The 19790-nt window shown below is 42.3% G+C and overlaps 1 protein-coding gene across 1 annotated transcript in view; it reads right to left on the bottom strand.

Annotated features, from left to right (window-relative positions):
• Positions 1-65: 65 nt before the first annotated feature.
• Positions 66-19790, bottom strand: part of LMBR1 (limb development membrane protein 1) — a 136252-nt gene continuing 116527 nt past the window's right edge. The window contains exon 13 of the mRNA XM_008588664.1: positions 66-1637. Within this exon, the coding sequence (XP_008586886.1) occupies positions 1552-1637 (86 nt within the window). The 3' untranslated portion in view covers positions 66-1551. The remainder of the gene's footprint in view (positions 1638-19790) is intronic.

Genomic DNA, 19790 nt, shown 5'->3' with positions numbered 1-19790 from the left:
AAAAAAAAAAAAAAAAAAAAAAAAAAAAAAAAAAAAAAAAAAAAAAAAAAAAAGAAATACAGAGGTATAAATAAAAGAGAAGTATATTCAATGGAACATATAAATAAACAGATTAAATTTTCTTATTATTTTGGCTCTAAGTGGAAATTTTTTATGCCAAATAGATACAACCTGTTTTTCATAAATTTCTCCAAAAAAAGTTTAAATTCAACAATTTGAAAAAATGTTGTTTTACTTTTGTCTGAACACAGACAATCTGTTGTCATACACATAGTGCATGTGAACATACATACTTATACAAACTGCGTAACTATGAATTATGTGCAAATGGGCCCATCTTATATTTTTGCATGCACAATTTTCGGTACTCTATCTTAGTGGATGGTAACAGAGTATAAGTTCATAATTTTTATTCAATGAACCTAAAGTCAGAAACCATCCCAACAATTATTTACAAGTTAATAATTGAATGATTATCAAATCATGTTACACTGCACAACTACTCTTACATCATGAATGCTGATGCTATGAGTTCTGTATATTAAACTGGTAACTTTTATAAGTTGGAAGATTAAATTGGTATATACAAAAGTAATCAAAGGATGAAAAATGTAAGAAAAGGGTTTCTACAACTGAGAATTTATATTTTTCATAAGGATCACAGAAAAACAAGGAATTAAGTGATCTCTGAAAAAAATGCTTTAAAAAACTGAGTGTACATATAGCCTAGCCTGTAAGGCAAAATCTAAGTTACAAGTGTACTCAACACTGGCAACTATGTTATGAGAGGTAATACTGAATTATATACACATAAACTGTCATTAAACTATGATTACATAATACTTCCTACCACAGCTTATTATGCTGTATTATAAAAGATATTCCTGTGGTTTTCTACCAAGGCTCAGGTTTTAAAGAATTTAGTATTTTTCCCTTGGCTCAGAGTCTAATCAATATTATTCTGTAACATAAATCAGAAACTATGCTTTTGTTGTCTTTTTTAAGAAAATAAAAAATAGAGTGTGCAACCATTATAGTTCCAATACACCCACTGCAATAATAACATCTACAAGCAGTTTCTATTGAACCTGAAAACTGATTTTCTGAGGACCCTTTGCTTGGGACCAAGGATGCCTTTCAGGTAGTGTTCCACATTCTGAATAAAATATATAATGGGATTTAAATGAATCTTTAGGAAATCCCAAAGTTTGCTTTTTCTGACATTTTCCTATCAGGTGAAAAATATTTTCACATGAATGACTGTATTTACTATATGAGCAAATGTATCTGTAGAAGAATGTGTTGTTCTAGATATATCTCTAAGAAATCCACATTGAACTGGAAACTACAGGGTCTATCAGAAAGTCAAATTTTAAAAAAGAAGATCAGAAATAGCCAAGTTCTTAGTAGGTTATGAAAAAAATGTCACTGATAGGCCCAGGCCCTACACATGGACAAAGGTCAGCATGAGAACGCTTCTTCATCTGCTGGGAATGTCAGGAGTTGGGGTTCTTGGGTCTCTTGACTGTAGAATGGGACCAGCTCGGTGTCTCACAGTGCTTTCTGATGCCCATTTGCAGAAGGCTTGGTTGTTTCTGAATCCCTTGAAGTATTTGATAAATGAAGTTTATGAAGCCCTGCAGAAGAATTAAGAAAATGGTAAGAGATGATGTATTGTTGAGCAGTTGGGCAAAAGCTGGGGTGGCGGAGAGAGGAGATTTACAAAGCAGAATGTAAAGTTTTATTGTGGAAGCTGTGATGTGCCAGCCAGATCCCCTTTAGGAATGAAAGGTTTCTTCTCCCTACTGGCAGCTCCTTTTGGGGATGGCCTAAGTTAAAGACAGCTACTGAGCAGGAAGTCATGCCCCCTTCCAGGACAGCCTGCCCCCAATGACTGACAGCAAGCATGGCTATAATGGCTGCCCCCTTCTCCCAACTCAGTAGAGCTCAGAAAGGTCATCCCTAGTCACAACATCCCACAGGGCCAGCTCGGGCTTCTGGTGCAGCTGCATCAAGTCACAGTTCCTCTCTGCACACCCCTCCTTGTAATAAACTTCCTCCTGGCAAGCCTATTCCCATCCCAAAGTGTACTTCCCAGAGAACCTAGCCTGAGACAGATATGTCCCCATTTTTGTTTTAAAATACACACATACATATTACTCACATGAAGGAAAATGTAGGGAAAGACACACCAAATTATTAATAAGGAATTAAAAAGAAAAGCAGTGGAAAAAATTACCAAAAAAGAAGGAAATGGCAAAAGAACACACTGAACGCAAATAGTCACTACTCAAAGGTATTTCACAAAATAAAAAATGATCACTATCTTTTTAAATTACATTCCTTTTGTATCATATAGCAATTATTTACATAATATATCTAATATATAGAACAATGTTGTACCCTAACAGGAAGAAAAGGTGGAAGAAAATCCAGGAGTCTATGTGGTACTAAAGTTTCAAGTACTTTAAAAAAAAAAAATGAGACACAGTAACATACAAGAATACATAAGCAGCACATCTATATGGAAGATTTTGAGAAAATAGTATTCATAAGGGTCAGACCTCTGTAACACCTCAAAAATTGGAAAATACTTTTCCTCCTAAAATTCCAGATGGTAATTTACCTGACTGTTAGGCAGTTTTATATCACTCTTAAACCGACACAACTCTCCAAAATTTTAAATTTCTGTCACCTGCATATCTTAATGAAAGAAAAGGTAAAATTGTGCCTCTCTATAATGATTAAATTGGAAGGAAAAAAAAAAAATCAATCCAACACAAAAAATGGTTCTAGTCCCAGGAAAGGCCAACCAACTGAGTGACAATAGGAAACCAGGGCTGTTGGAGGTGGGGAAGTGTGTTAAAATAAGGCTCTTTAGAGAAGAGACTGAGCAAGGGCTGGCCAGTTAGCTCAGTTAGTTAGAATGTGGTGTTGCTAACACCGAGATCCAGGGTTCAATCCCTGTACCAACCAGCTGCAGAAAAAAAAGGGGGGGGAGGTGACTACTCAAAGAGATCAATGAGGTACTCATTGACTGAACTGAAATAGATCACCCTGTTAGAACAGATTATTTGAGATAGTTCACTTTGAAAACTTTGGTGCAGCATAGGTTATGCATTCTTTAAAGTTGCAATGCCTTTCTCCTGCAGAGAACCCTAAAAACAATCACCTCCATTACCACCATCACCATAGCTAAGTGTGTAGTGTTGATTATGTGCCAGATATTCTCTAAGATGGATACTATTATCATCAATGAACATAGTAGGGACATAGTAGCAGAGGGGGGGAAAGCCTACACAAAAAGGAAAAAGAAAGAAAGAAGATACTTAAATTTAATAATGAAAGTATGACTCAGGGAAATTAAGACTTCAGATCATTCAAACATTACATATACTCAATGAGGATCTTTTTCTATGCATAAATTTCTATGCCGTGCTAGCACCTCCCTTTTCAGAATTTCTCATTACTTCTTCTCTCCTAGCCTAGCTTTATTTAGTTCAGTCTGAAGAGTGTTTCACTTTTTCCTTTCTTTTAGTCTTTACTGTGGAAGTGGGGGTAGTGAAAGGGACGTGGGGGATTAGGAAGGGGGCGAGCACTGAGTTCTCACATGTGGTCAGCCCTCAGCAGCACCCTGTGAAATAGAAAATACCACCATTTTACAGACAAAGAACACAACTCAGAAGGTAAAGACATTTGCCTGAGGTCATACAACTAGTGAGTTGAAGAACTGGATGTAAATATAGGCCAGTACAACTCCAGTCTCACCTCTCATTTTTGGTTTCTTAGTGACTCTCATCAGCTTATTTAGAGTTTTCAAACACCAGATAAATGAATCACTCATTGCAAAATAATAAAGTGTTTGAATGCCATCTCTCTTCCCACTGTCTTGTGTGCTGATGGGACTTGAGAAAGTGTGTGTAGTCCTAGCTTTCCTGTTTCTAGGCCTTATTATACTTGTAAACTCAAGTAATCTTATTTCTTTCTCATTTAAATGCAACTAAACAATTAATGCAGATAAATAAGTAGATTTTAAGATGTGATTCTGAAATGAGAACAACTTTATATATGTAGCTTGCAGAAGGGACTGCTTTAGAATAACAACAACAGTAATAATAATAGCAAGCATTGTGTCGTGCTCCCCTGAGTCAGGCATTGTTCTAAGCATTTTAAATGAGTGCATATGACTATTCATATAAATATGTAACTTTATTTAATTCTCATGACTACCCTGGGAAGTAAATACTGTTGTTATTCTCACTTTACAGATAAAGAAGCTACATCAAAGATAGGTTAAGTAACGTGCTCAGGAACTCATAGTATTACTGAGCAAGGGCTCACTGCCCAACGTTCATGGAAGCCAATACTATGGCACTGGTTTTTGAGACAAGAAAAGGCTTCATTGCAAGGTTGACCAGCAAGTGGATGGGTGGCAGGTCTCAAATCTGTCTCCCCAATCTAGGGTCTGGGCACATTTTAAGAGGTTGAGGAGCACAGGAAAGGATGAGGAAGTCTCAAGTTGGCGGAGTTCAATTGGCTAGTTCCACACAGGTCCACGTGTGGTCAGTGCACCAGATCTTCCTTCCTGTAGGACCCTTCACTTTGAAATGGGCTCCGGCAGTTGTTTCCAGCCTTTTGGTTCTGCTGGTGAGGAAGTTTGTTCCTGTAATGCTCAAGGTTATGACTTCCTCCCCTGCACAGGCTCAGTGGGTTTCCTACAAAACAACATGGTAGAACAAAGAAGTCTGGCTCAAACCAGTCATGCAGTTTTAATCTCCCTTTTTTGTTGTACGTTCCTCAATCTTGAGGGAATAGGAGGATGACAACTCTAGCTACTTCCTGCTGATAAGGGGTATAGATCAGGGTTAGAGGAATGAAATTGCTTTGCTCTTAATTGTAAATACTCACAAGTCCCAGGTTCAATAGCCACCTGCTAGACAAGCAATGTTGGCAGGGGAAGCAGACTTACAAATATGAGACAGGCAGCAAGTACCTAATTTTGTCATTAGGAAAAAAAACTCCCACTATACATATAATTACAATTCCCAGTTTGACCAGGCTTTCAAAATAGACCTCATTCCTGCTGGGATCCATGAAAACATTCTCTAATAGGGTGAATCCAGGTTCTTTCAGGGATACTTGTTGGAGTCATGTCGCTTGTTGCCTGATTTTGTCTAGGTGGGTTTCAGTCTCTGATGAGGTGTTTATATAAACACAGAATGATGTGTTTGCCATGGCACACACTCCGCCCTGTTCAGCTAAGATTTAGTCCAGGGCAATTCTATTATCCAGCACTACTTTTGCTAGGGATCCTGGCTCTCTCTGTTGGGCAGCTATGCCTAGTGTAGTTTTGTTGGCAACTATCCCTAGAGTAAGAGGAAGATTTATGATCATGTGTTCATGGGCCACTACATCCCACTGAGGTAATAAAGTTCATCCAAAGAAATACCTAGTGGAGTGTGGTTGGCCTCCAGGCAGGTATTTATTCTGCGACTCCCCAAATTGAACCACCATCTAATATAGATTTCTCGGTTCTGAAAAAAAAGTTTTAAATAACTAGTCTAGTGTTGGGTTTTGCTAGAATTGGGGATAGAGAAAGGGATAAATAAACTCCCTAATAAGCAGACTCCTTCTATCCAACTATCAAGACATGGATAAGCCCAGGGTTGGTTGGTTGCTCCACAGGCAAAGGTTTATCCTATAGGGGCACATAGGATACCAGATATGTTAAAATTTAGGCCTTCATTTTTGGGAATTTTATTTAGGACATGGTCAAGCCAGAGTCAAGGTAAGATAGCATCCAGGAAGAATAATTTAATTTACAAATTGATAGCAAAGTGAGTGTTCTTTTTTTTTTTTTTGTCCTTTTTGAGACCGGCCGCACCGCGCTCAGCCAGTGAGTGCTATGAGCACACCGGTCATCCCCATATAGGATCCGAACCTGCGGCGGGAGCGCTGCTGCGCTCCCAGCGCCGCACTCTCCCAAGTGCGCCACGGGCTCGGCCCTCAAAGTGAGTGTTCTTTGAAGGTAGGGGTCATCATATTTTTTATGAAAATATTGACATAATTATGTGGACCTGTATATTGAAGATGTTTTAGTACATCTTTCCTGTACCAGGGGGTTGGAAACAGGAAAGGAGTGGAAGTAAATGCCATCAAATGAACAGGTGAGTTTAGTCTGTCCAGTAGCAAATGTCTGATTTTTGTAATTATAGGTCCCTTTTTCTTTACATCATTCTCCAATATCTAGCATAGGTGTTTTTGTGGGGCACGTGAAGAAGAAACAGGGAACAGATGACAAAGGATCTTGCCTGAGTATTCTAACCCAGCAGGTTACACTAGAGGGTTTCTGGTCATAAGTTAGAGTGAAATTGGATACACTGGAGAAGTTGGTTACAGGCATAATTGTGGGGTCAGTGTGGTCATGCATGGAAAGAGGTTTTGAATGACATGTCAAGCATTTAGTGAGATTCTCTGACTTTAAGATAGCCTGGGAGACTCTCACTAAGGAGTTACCCTTCCAGGTTTGGGAAGGTCCTAGAGACCCTATTCCTAAAAGGATTGTTGTCATCAAGAGGTAGCCATTATTTACCATAGACTGAACTTTAGCAGGGATGAGGCTGGTAGATTTGCAAAGTAGGAAATAACAGTTGGAGTCCTTCCTATAAGTTGCAGGTAAGGTGACTCCAGGCAGGATACAAAAGATCATGAGTAAATAAGATACTAAAAGTGAGCAAGCAAACACTCCAACCAGGAAAGTAAGGCAGGGAAGCTTGTTCATTGCTTATCTTGAAGCTTTTTCCTGAGGAGTAGCTTCAAGTCAGTCAAAGGTTCACAGGAGTATCCTAGAGTAGAAAAAAGTCCTCATCTGGGTTGTGGACCATCCAGTGTTCCAGTGGTTGGCCCTCTCAGCTTCTTATTGTCCATGGAGACTAGACAGGTCTTGAGGAGCCCTGACCATCAGTGGGTACAATCTTTACGCAAGTATGGTGGATCCAGGGCTTCCCTCTGTTTAGCTTAACTAAGGACTGAGTGACGAAAAGAACTTCATGGGGCTTATTCCATTGAGGCCACAGCCAGTCTTAAGGGTGATGATTTTTCTAAGTCTTAAGAAGTACCCAATCTCTAGGAGTTATATGATGCAGAGGAACCTCTGTAAGAAACAGTAAGTGGCCAGAGGCATACTTCTTTATAGCAAAGTGGCACCAAGAGATTGTATCTAACTCTTTATAATATGACTGTTGTCAAGATTGCATAATATTTAGTCTTAAGGAAGGGTCTCCCATAGAACATTTCATGGGGACTCAATTGGAGCCTATTTCTAGGGGCCACCCTAACTCTAAGCAGGGCAACTGGTAAGACGTTATCCCCTTTTAAATTAGTTTCTTGGCATATTTTTGCAATTTTCTTTTTTCAGGTATGATTCATCTTTTCACTTTTCCCAGTTGATTGTGGCCTCCATGTGGCATGTAATCTCCAATGTATTCCAAGAGCCCCCAACACCTCTTGAGTAACCTTGGCTGTAAAGGCTTCTCCATTGTCACTTTGTATAGAGAATGTCAGTTTGAACCAGGGAATGATTTCCTTTAATAGGGCCTTGATCACTTATGATGCCTTCTCTGTTCAGCATGAAAAGACCAGCCAGTAAAGGTATCAACAAAGACTGACAAGTACCTGTAGTTTCCTGTGGCCTTTGGCATAACAGTAAAGTCCACTCGCCAGTTCTCTAGCCTCTGTTCCCATAGTCTGTATTCCTTTTATAATTGGTGGAGGGCCAATTCTTGGATTATTTTGGGGACATGTTAGGCCACTCTGGACAACCTACTGAATAGTCTTCTTCATATGGGGACCGAGAACAAACCTTTGCAACCATTGATAGTTTGCATCTCTTCCATAATGGGTTCCCTGATGTAGGGGAGTAATTATATCCTCCATTAGATGTTAAGGAATAAGTACTATTGCCTGTTCTTTATCCAGCTGTCTTTATTTTATTGTTCACTATGCAGGTCTTGGGAGCCTGTGTGGAATCCCCATTTATTGGCCCTTTCTAGGTCTATTTCTGAGCAGTTGGGTTTAGTAGTGATATATCCACACTTGGTGTGACGGCTACAGCTTTTGTATCTTGCTCCTTTGTCTTAGCTGCTTGCTTTGCAGCCTGGTTGGCCAGATTGTTTCCTTTCCCTGTTGAACTGTTGGACTTTTGGTTGCCTGGGCAGTGTACTGTAGCCACTTCTGCTGGCATCATAACAGAATCTAACAAGTCTAATATTTCCTTAGCATGTTTAATTTCCTTTTTTCCTGAAGTTATTAGACTTCTCTCTTTCTATATGGCCCCATGTGCATGGACTACAGAGAAGGCATATTTAGAATCAGTGTAAATGGTTACCTTTTTCTTTCATCTGAGAAGGGCTTGAGTTCTGCCTTTTGGGTGGATGTACCTGGTGGGAGAGCCTCAGATTCTAAGACCTCTTGAAGAGTTATCACCGCATACCAAGATTTTTGAAGTTTTTGGGCCATGAAACTACTTCCATCTGTAAACATTTCTAAGTCTGGATCCTCTAATGGTTGCTCAGCTAAGTCAGGCTGGCTGGAATAAACTTCTTCAATTATTTTAATACAGTCATGGATAGGTTCTTCTGAGGAGCTTGGGAGCAGGGCAACTGGATTCAGAATAGATGCTGCCTTTAGTTTCACATTTGGGTTAGCCAACAGTATGGCCTGGTATTTGTCTGATCTCCCAGAAGCAAGCCAATACCCCCCTTGCTGCTCAAGAAGGGGCAACATACAACATGGCATATGTACTGTAGTTGGCTGGCCCAAGGTGAACTTTCCAGCCTCTTGTGAAAGGTCACAGGCTGCAGCTACTACTCAGAGGCAGACTGGCCGTCCTTGTGTTACTGTGTCCAGTTGTTTCGAGAAATAGGCAACAGGCCATTTGGTACTGTCTAAGTTTTGCTTCAGCACCCCAAGGCTTATACCCTGTTGTTCATGCACAAAAAGGTCAAATAGTTTCCTTAGGTCTGGGAGACCAGGGCTGGAGATGTTAAGAACTTTTCCCTGATAGTATGGAAAGTCATCTGGCATTCTGTGGTGCAACTCAATGGTTTGTGCTTGCCACCTTTGAGAGCCTCATGTAAGTATTTAGCTATAAGCCCAAATCCATATACAACAGAACCCAGCCATTCCTAGGAACCCTTGTAGTTATCTTTTGGTGGTGGGTGAGACCACCCTAGCCAGGGCCTCTCTTTGATCTGGTGACAAGGCTCTTTGTCCCTTAGATAGCTCAACTCCAAAGTAGTTTTCTGTTGATTGTGTAATTTGTTCCTTTTTCTTAGAAACTTTGTATCCCCAGTCTGCCGGAAAGTTTAAACATAGCATTTTTGTCAGAGACTTCCTTGGTTTTGCTAGCTATCAAAAAGTCATCTACATAGTGAAGTAGAATCCCCTCACCCAGCTGGAGCTCTCTTGGTTCTCTAGCTAGAGCTTCTCCAAAAGTGGTAGGGACATTTTAAAATCTTTGTGGCAGCACAAGCCAACAGTAGTGTTGTTTTATATTAGTCTCTCGATTACCCCATTCAAAAGCAAACAGTTCTTGGGACTTAGGGCTCAGGAGTATCAATAGAAGGGCGTCCTTCAAGTCTAAAACTGTGAACCAACAGAAATCTCCAGAAGGGTGGTGAGTAGGTAAGGCATAGGGATTTGGCACTACTGCATATGTACCTGCCATAATTTAATTAATGGCCCTCAAGTCCTACACAGAGTGATAGTCTTTGGTCCCCTGTTTTTGCACTGGCAAGATAGGAGTATTTTATGGAGACTGTCAAGGCCAAATGAGCTGGTACTCAAGAAAGGCAGTTGTTAAAGGTTTTATGCCTTCTCTTGCCTATCTTTTCAGAGGGTAATGTATCAAGTTTGGGACCTTCATACCTGATTAGAGCTTTACCTTTATTGGAGTTTCTGTTCGAGCTTACCCTGGCCTTTCGTCAGCCAACACATCCAACCTTACCTCTTATATAGAACTGTCTCAGGTATTTCTGGTTGAAGTTACTTTTTTCTAATTGTAGTAGTGCAGCTTGAAGAGCACAGGCATGGTCAGGAGGTACTTCAACATCCATCCTCCCTGTTGTGAAAGTCACCCATGTAATTAGCTTGGTTAATAAACCACAGCCTGACAGGGGTATTGGACATTCTGGCATGTAAAACAAGAAGCTATGTTTTAAATAGGTCTTTCCTAGGTGGCACTCAAGGAGTTGGAGAAAAGGCCTATGAGAAACTTCTCCAGCGACACCCATCTCTGCTGTGGTCCTAGGAGAGAGGAAGCCTTGTTGGGTGCTCAAGAACAAATATATAGCTCCAGTGTCAATAAGGAGCCTATACAAGCTTCCTTGCCACAGTCTTTGTTACCTGCAGTTTCTTGTAGATGTTAATGGAGCCAGTGGAACAGAGAGGAGCCTCAAAGCCCCATCATTCCTGATTGCTCTCAGTGAGTTGCAGCATCTGGTGCTTTGGCTTGTAGTTGGCTCCTGCTCCCTTTTCCCTCCCTAGGGGGTGGTTGGAACATTCCCGTTTCTGATGGCCTTCTTGTCTACAGTAGGCACGTTGCCGTGGTCCCATGGCTGGGTGGCCATTGTGGCTAGATGGGGCTCAGGGGTATTGCCCACGGCTGCTTACTTCCTCCAGTGGGCACCTGCGCAGGTTTCAGCCATCTGCGACTGAGAGGGGCTTGCTGCCTCAGTTGCACTGTTTCTGTCTGTCTTGAGCCTGCTCATGGCCACTAAGAACCTTAAAGGCAATCTCAGCCAATTGAGATCCCCTTCATTCTTTGAAGCTTTTTCCTTATGTCTGGAGCATGCTAGCTAACGAAGATCATAGTAACCAGCCTCATTATCTGGGTACTCCGGCTTATGTTGGTGTATGTGCATAGGCCTCAAAAAGTCTTGAGAAAGGCACAGGGACTCTTCCTTTGTCCTTGTTGTACCTCTTGAACTTTGTTCATGCTTTTAGGTTTGGGGTCCCTTTCACACCTATTATTAAACGCACTTCATAGTGGTCTGACTTTAATTGGTCTCCAGCGTCATTTTGATCTCCCAACCTGGTTCGGTTCCAGGTTCCGCCGGTACTGCTGGAGTACTAATTGTACTGTTAGGGTATGAGTCGTGAAGCCTCTCAGCCTCCTGACAAGCCTCCTGTAACACTGTCCTGCATTCTCCTGGGGTGAAAAGGGTATTCATGAGGGCCTGAGTGTCAGTTCAGTTAGGGTGATGAGTTGCAAAGATGAATGTGAATAGGTTCTCCATCTTTTTGGGCTTGTCCTGATAGGAGGGCATGCTATTCAGTTATATAGATCCGAAGTTGGGAAAGGGGAATGCACATGAAGCAGTCTTCTGGGCTGGTCTTGGTCATCAAAGCCCACAGGGACTCGCCTCAGTGGCAGTTGCCCTGCCTGAGACCGAGCATGCCCTGGGACAAATTGAGTACGCGGATGGGTGTGTGTGTGGTGGGGGAGACCGTTCCCCGTTGACTGTCTGACAAAGTAGCGTCCGAGACTGGACGGGCAACCTCAGGGGCACCACCGTTTTATGGGAGTGGAGAGGCAGGAGAAGATGGGGCAGAAGGCCCTGTCATCAGTACGTCAAAGACAGTATAATCTTTGACCCTTCCTAGGTCTTTGACTCTCTGGGCAGATGGCCTGCGCTCATGAATTTAGTATTAGTCCCGATCATTGGGGCTTATAGAGAACTTTATCTCATAACACTACCATGAGAACAAGGGATGAAGTTTTAAAAAATTATTGCACCATTTTAATTGTTAAATGTATGTTCATACCTCCTGTAGAAGGCATTAAGTAAGCACTCTTTTAGTGCAGTTAATATAGTTTTATTATCTTGGTTCAAGATGGACCTGATCAGACAACTGCTCTTGTTACCTAATCATTCGCTAATGATCAACTCTGCTAAAATTATATTATTTGGGGTAGGTGTTTCCCAAGTTTTAAAAATAATCACATGCAACAAGTTGCTTGGGTTTTAGAAAAGTACATTAAGAAATAGCATTACTCAGTGCCAGTTATTCTATGGGCACTTTACTAGGACTTCATTGTGGGAAAGTGGGTATCTATTGTAAAACTCTTAAAAGGCCAAAGTATTTTGGTCATTTTGTAGGGAGATTTTTAGGGACTCGCTAAAAATTGCAAACAAGTGGCCTGAGGGCTGTGCTCAACTCACAAATATATGTTTTTGCCAGTTCAATGTTTTTTTTTGAGTTGACATTAGTGAATTGCAAACATTTCACAATATCATATGCTGTGTGAGAGCCAAGATATTTAGATTACTGCTGTAACCTCAGTGCCTATAACAGTAGATACTTAGTAGACCCTCTAAAATATCTATTGAATGAGAGATATTCTCCTGAAAAACTAGAAAATCCGGTAGCATTAAGTTTACTGTTTCCTGTGACCATAATCAACTGCCTTCTTCTGTTACCTGCTTGGTTGTGGAAGGCATTTGAATTTGCCACCACTGGAATAAGAGATCAGATTCACAGGTTACTTGTTTGCTTTAAGTGAGAAGTGATGCTGCTTGAGGCTCACCTAAGAAAAGAGTCAGGGTGCCCTTGTATATGGGTATCTTTCCTAGGCTTTCAGCTTTCCCAGGAAGAAGTTAACCCTGTTCCACATTGCAGTGTCCATTAAGGCATATCAGAGTATATACACATAGTTTTGTATGGAAGAAGCAAGCACTCCTGGTACTTATTAGGGAGTTAATTTTAAACTCTCTGCTAATGAGTATTTTTTAAGAAAGCAATAGGAATTATTTTCAACCAGAATTACTCAAAGTACACATAGTCAGCACACCCATACAGGTATTCTAGAAAAAGTTCCTGGAGAACATTAGAAACACAGGGAGCATGCCATGCAGGCTGCATCTGGGAGGTCTCCACAGAAATTGCTCTCATTTGGTGTGAGGTCCTCAGCCCACAGAGGAACTGTCCTATGAAAACTCATCATTGCATCTTGGAAGGGACACCAAAACAAACATTGTTTTGTTCATTGTCTCATACAGTGGTCTTTTATGCAGACCTCTGGGAAAGGTGTGCCTGAGTTCAGCATAAGGAGTAGTTGTCCATGAGATGGGAGTAAATAACACTGTGAATAGCATGCTCCCCTCTGGCCTGGTCTAGACCCCTGCAGTGCTCAGCAGCAGACTGGGTAGCATGTGGCCTTAGCATGAGCACTGAGGCACATCTGAGGTGCAGTGGCTGGGTGATGTCAGCCACGAACTCCCTGGAGCTGATTCTCTTGAGAAGAGAGTGGAGCAGTGCTCCTCCATGGCCACCGTAATTACCAACTCAGAAAATAAAAGAGGGTGCTCAGAGCCAGCTGTGGAGTTCTCCTAGCGCAGGTGCATGTGGGTGTTTATGCTGTGCAGCGCAGGCATGGTCTTGGCCCCACTTGGTTCCCACCTGTGATGGGTAATTGTATGCGTCACCATGACTGCGCCATGGGGTGCCCAGATTCAACATTGTTTCTGGGTGTGTTTTTGAGGGTATTTCACGCAGGTGCATGTGGGTGTTTATGCTGTGCAGCGCAGGCATGGTCTTGGCCCCACTTGGTTCCCACCTGTGATGGGTAATTGTATGCGTCACCGTGACTGCGCCATGGGGTGCCCAGATTCAACATTGTTTCTGGGTGTGTTTTTGAGGGTATTTCTAGATGTGATTAGCATTTCACTTGGTGGACCTGGTAAAGCAGATTCCCCCTCCAAGGGTGGTGGGCATCATCCAGCTCATTGAGGGCCTGAATAGAACGAGAGGGGCAAATGGAGGAGGAATCCACCCCAGTTTTTCCTGCTTCACTGCTTGAGTTGGGATATCTCATGTCATCCTCTCCTGCCCTCGGACTGGATTTATGCCACTGGCTCCCCTGGTTCTCAGGCCTTCAGACGTGGACTTAATTACACCACTAGCTTTCCTGAGGCTCCAGCTTGCAGACAGCAGATTGTGGGACTTTCCATCATGCATAGTTGCGTGAGCCAATTCCTCATAATCTCTCTCTCTCACACACACATGCACACACACACAACTGGTTTTGTTTCTCTGGAGAATACTGACTAATATATCACTCTAGTTTCTTTTCTTTGGTTCCACCCTAATTGGTGCTATTTTGTATTCATCAGAACTCTTCAGTTGTAGGTGCCAGACCAAATTTACAAAGATTTTGCTCATTTTGTGGAACATATCTGGAACTAACTCAGTTTGGAGCCAAGCCCAGCTGAGCCTACCCTAGATCAGCTATCCTCTATCCAACAAATAAAAAATAAATGCTTGTTGTTTTAAGCATTGTTATAGCAATACAGCTGATAAAATTATATTCTTTGATCAAATGAAACAAAACTGGAAATTACTAATAAAAACAGTAATAAAATATCCAGCCACCAGGAAATGCAAAAACTATTTTTAAATAACTCCAGGGACTTATGAATTAAGGTGATGGATTTAATTAGCATGGCAAAATTCCCTCTCCTGATACCTAGTGAGCAGACATAAACAAAGGGCGTCAACACCAGACAGAGAAGTGTAGCCTAATACCGTAGACCCCTAAAATTTATTATTACTTAGCATCATTATTATTATTTTGTGGAGTGTCTCAGAGGAAAGAACAGAAAATTCTATTGAAGAACAGAGAAACACAGCATTGCATTCTTACCTTGCCTTACATTCAGAAGTTGGACTAAGTAGGCTAACAGAATCCTGATAAATCTCACCATTACTCCCAAATATGATAAGATGTGAACTGACTGACACCCTATATTTTTTCCTCTCAGCAACTGGAAGAAATAGTGTAAAATGGGAAAATGAACCGAAAGACTGGTCGTCCTTTCTGGGGTGATGGTCCCAGGGCACCACACTGAAATTTGAAATTACCCGCAGCAAAGACACATCCCCACGGCAACAGTATGTGTAGCTATGCTTTCTCATCGCCTCCCACCAGTTCTGATACAGCCCTTGAACCAAACCCTGGAAGAGAGCAGAGCCCAGGCATTCCAAAGATGGCACTGGTGTCAGTGGAATTACCCCCTCCTGCCACTCTCTCAGGCAACAGAAGAGTGTGCGGAACACGAAGTACACAGCCCTCAAACAACTGTAGCTTAGAAGGGAAGACAGACTAGTCTTAGACAAAGAGATGGGGGAGTCAAGGGCGTTTCATCAGAGCAAATAGAGCCACCCAAGGATGAGCAATTTTTAAAAAATTCTAAGACAGGTGTCAAACATTCTACAAAAGAAGAAAAAACACAACATGCAAAAGTCAAAGATCCAACCAAGGAGAAAACATGCTATTGGACATCTTAATAAAAAGTGAAGTCAATAAAGAACTCAAAACTGTAATAAAGTGAGATGGAAGGGTAACAACAGATCTAAGGAACCAATTGAGCACTAAATCATCACAGAAATAAGAAAACAGGAGATCCCACCGTGTGCATGTGTGCCACGACCACAGGAATGTCATGAAATGGAAGCGATAATGCAGCCCGCCATATTCAGCCTCTGGGTCACCTGCGTTCATAGGCAAATCACACTCGTCTCATTCCAAGACTCCCCAAGCCTCCTCTCACCATAATGTCAGGCCAGGACACGTGGTCTGGATGAGGCTCCTGTGCATAGGACCTGTGCCCTAAAAACTCCCCACCGCCTGGCATCCCGCACACACACTCAGAGTACAGTTGCAGAGCAGGGACAGGCTAAGTGCAGGAAACACCCCCTTCACAGACGGAAGGATGGAAAGTGCACAGCAGCCTCTGGTCCATAGCGACGACGACATCTCACAGGGCAGATGTGGCTGCGTTCCCCATCCCAGGGCACAGAATGATTGTGATCAAGCCCTTGTTCTACTTGTGGGAAGCTTTTCAGTCCACTGTTTTTCATGGCTCTGCTTCGTCCTGTGTGGTCCTTCCTCTTCCGTGACCCTCCTGGTCACTCCTTGGCCTGTATGCTGCCTATGGAAAATTCAGGGCACAGGGAGCATTTTATATCTCAGACAGTCTCGGTTTCTCTTCGTCTTGACTGGCTGCTGGTTGGAACCAGTTCTCCATGTCTCTCAGCCCCTCAGATCAGCTGCCTGAGGCACATTCTCCTCTTGGCAAGGGGCAGGAGTGCAGAGGATGAGGCCACCTCACAAGCACTTTCAGTGCCTGTAGCACAGCTGCTAACATCTGCACCAGTCACAGCAAGTCATGGGGCCAAGGCCAAAGTCAAGGTCTGGAGCGCATACTCTGTTCACTTGGGGGAAGGGTAGGGTGTGGGCCTATGGCCACCACCGGGGGTGAAGAAATGGGACCAATGATCCAATCTGACATGGTCATCTTACACTGTTTTAACTTTTGTCCTTTAAAGTTTTCTTCATGGTCTAATATATGGTCAATTTTTATAAACGTTCCCTGTGTCCTTGAAAAGAAGTTGCAATATTCAGACCTTCTATTTCTTAATTTTTGGGGTTTAAAAAAAATCTGTTTATGGTCTGGCAAATGAGTTAAATTCTCCTACCATTATTTTTTTTCCCATCGATTTCTTTTCATAGTGACCCCCATTTTTAATCTGTGTTCTTTACAGTTATTTGGTTCATAAAGATTCTTGACAGTTACATCCTCATTGCAGATTGTAACCTTTATTGTAAAATGCCTGCAGTCCCACAAGTCTCTGAGAATTCTCTATCTGGACTTGATAGTGATTTGATAATTGCCCCCAGCCCAGGGCATGCCAGGCTCTAACTTGTGTGGATTTAAAGACAAAAAGCAATGTGTGAATAGAAGGCATGAGGAGAACTGGCTTCATCTTGCAAGGTGACTCTCGGGCAAGTAGGTTACAATCTGTGGGAATAAGAGAAGGACGCCCCATCACAGCAGGGACCGCTGTTTGACAAGGAGGCCTCATGAGAGCTGGAGTCACAGGGCATCTCACATCCTCTGAATCCTCCCACATGCTCCTGTTTCTCAGGGCCCCAGCTTTTTCTTGATCAATGCCACAATTTTCAGAGAAGAGACTTGATAAGACTGTGATGTAATTGTATAAAAGTTTGCACTATTTTCATGACTTGAGCTGAGAATGTCATTATCTTCAGATTGTCCAGAGAAGCAGCAGCTTCTCCACCAAAGTCCTTTTTTACTGTTTTGTGGTCGCAGCTTGCTCTCTCCCCAGCCTTCGATGGGTGTGCCGTCCCAGAAGGCTGCTTTTCAATAAGAAAATCCCCTGATTTGCCATCAACTCACAGCTGTGTGAGACGCATCCCCGAATACTCATGGGGTTACCACTGCTCCCCTCCCCAGCAGAGTCCCATAGTCAGTCCCAGACTTCCGTCCCCGCTCGTCTCCCTGAGTATCTGTTGGTTGCAACTAATCCTAATTCCTAGGTCAGTACGGTCCTTGGTTGCAAACAACAGAAGTGGACTCTGCCAGCTGAAGCAGGAAAAGGTTCACTGGCAGGACGTGTGAGGCTCCCAGAATCGGAGAGAAAGCCCAGGATCATCAGTGCTGGGGCACGGCCACTGTGGGGCTCTCGCTATGATCCACGCACTGCGGAACTCTCCCTCCAGATTCAGAGTTTGGGGTGCACGAACCGCACTGCCCAGGCCTTTAGTCACATCCCTGCACTCTGCCTGTCAAGGCCTGGGGAGAAAGATGTCTGAGTGGAAAAGTGAGGTTCTGCTATCTTACAACAGAAGTTTACTCAACGTTTAAAGCATTCTCCAAACTAGTCTCCAGGTTTTGTAATAGTATACTCCATCAAAAAATGTTTGAGCACACCCCTATATATACATGTTTAAACATTAATAAATTATACACAGGTATATAACTAAACGTAGTGTAAATGATAAGACATACCAGAGTACTATTTTAAACGGATGAGATAAAAAAATAAATTTTAACATTTAGTCCTACATTGAACAGTGAATCATTCTGAACCCTTGACGTGTGCACGTGCTTGGCAACGTGCCTTCTTTCTCTTGGACCCAGCTGTGCTGTCTCCTCACCTGCCCTGGAGTTAGTTGTGGCTGGAGTGATATGCACACTTCTCGGCATGGTCCCCAGCAATCTCCTCCTGCTCTTCTCAAGCAGATGAAAGGATTTGCTAGGCTACTTCAGAAGGAGCCAGGGAGCCCGAAGGGCCGCACAGGGCAGACCCTCACCCTGCCTCACCCTGCTGCTGACAAGGACTGAATGACTTAGAAATAACATTTCTCTTCAGTAAGCCACTGAGGTTTGGGGCTTTATCTGTTACAGCAGCTAGAGGTAACCTAACCAATACAACTGTAATTGGTTATTGTAAATAACCAAGCTCCCAGTAATAGTAAATCAGTGTCAAAAACAATTCTTATCAAAGAACTTCCATGTTTACTTTATGTATGGGCTAAAATAGTCTACATTGCTGTAAGTCATTAAAATTTGATTTAACATTTTCTTTTTTTTTTTTTTGTCTTTTGTCTTTTTTTCCCGTGTCCGGCATCGGATCGCAACCCTCAGTGTTGCCCCCGTACCAGACCGGGGACCGGCAATGGGATTGCAACCCTCGGTGTTGCTCCCGCGCCTCGCTCAGCCAGTGAGCGGGAACCGGTCTGTATGTGGGATCCGAACCCTCGGGCGGGAGCCCCACCATGCTTCCCAAGCGGCGCACTATCCAGTGCGCCACCGGGCCGGCCCATTGATTTAACATTTTCTGATGTTGAATACCACTGAATATTTTATTTTGGGTTTACACATTCAAAGTGCTCAACAACAACAGTAATTTATTACATAGAAATAAAGCATTATTACAGAACAAGTATTAGGAAATGGTGGAGGCCTTAAGACACTTAGAATATTAATGGAAAACTTTTGGAACTTTTTATTTAAAAAGTGTCTTTAAGTTTACTAGCTTGTTGGCCAGGCACTAGCTATATTTTAAGTAACCTCAATTTTTACAGAAATTTTAGTAATCTCACTTTTTTTTCCCATTCCTCATTTATTTCAAGTGATTAAACTCATGAATTTGAAATTTGCTTTTATAGACTACAAAATAAAACTAGATGGGCTGTCAGCTGTTAAAATACAGTTAGATTACCTGTCTACAACTACCAAAAGTCTATTTCACCAGGGAATGATTACATCGTAGTACTTAACTCAAAACTCATGCAATTCATCCAGAATTGAGGCAAACTTTTTTTCCTCAATATAACTTTTCCCAAATATGAAGTCAACATTCAAGAATTTTCTTTTGGTAGCAAGAGCGGCAGAGAGGACAGGCATGGCAAAGAGAGTTGTCTCCCAGGGAGAACTCCTCCAGAGCAAGAAGGCACATATGGTGGAACAGGTGTGAGCAGGAGAGGAGGACCGTGGCTCGTGAGCGCTGGCCGCCACAGGTGCCACCAAGTGAGAGGGGTCCCAGGCAGATGGAGCACTCGGAGACCCCCCGCTGCACAGCCTGCAACACACAGGGGTTCATTATGGCATCGTAATGGAAAGTCACTTATGTGTAAACAACTACATACCAAGAGACTCAGATCTTGCAAAATGAAATTTCATTCGGTGTTAAAATAACATTAGTTTTATATATATATATACACACACACACACACTCGTGACACGTGGGAAAGGATAGGACCTCACCTGTGGGAAGCAATTTTATAACAAAAATGCATTCTAAAATGCTGAACATTAACATCTATATTCCTTTTAATGATGTAATAAAGAATAGTACTTTTCAAAATACTTGACTGTATGTAACTGAACTTTTAAAATTTCCCCAATTTTATTATTATTATT

The sequence above is a fragment of the Galeopterus variegatus genome, unplaced genomic scaffold, assembly GCF_000696425.1.
Source record: "Galeopterus variegatus unplaced genomic scaffold, G_variegatus-3.0.2 Scaffold4947, whole genome shotgun sequence".
NCBI lineage: Eukaryota > Metazoa > Chordata > Mammalia > Dermoptera > Cynocephalidae > Galeopterus > Galeopterus variegatus.
The sequence above is the reverse complement of the archived record's forward strand: the minus strand, read 5'-3'. Positions and strand labels throughout refer to the sequence as shown.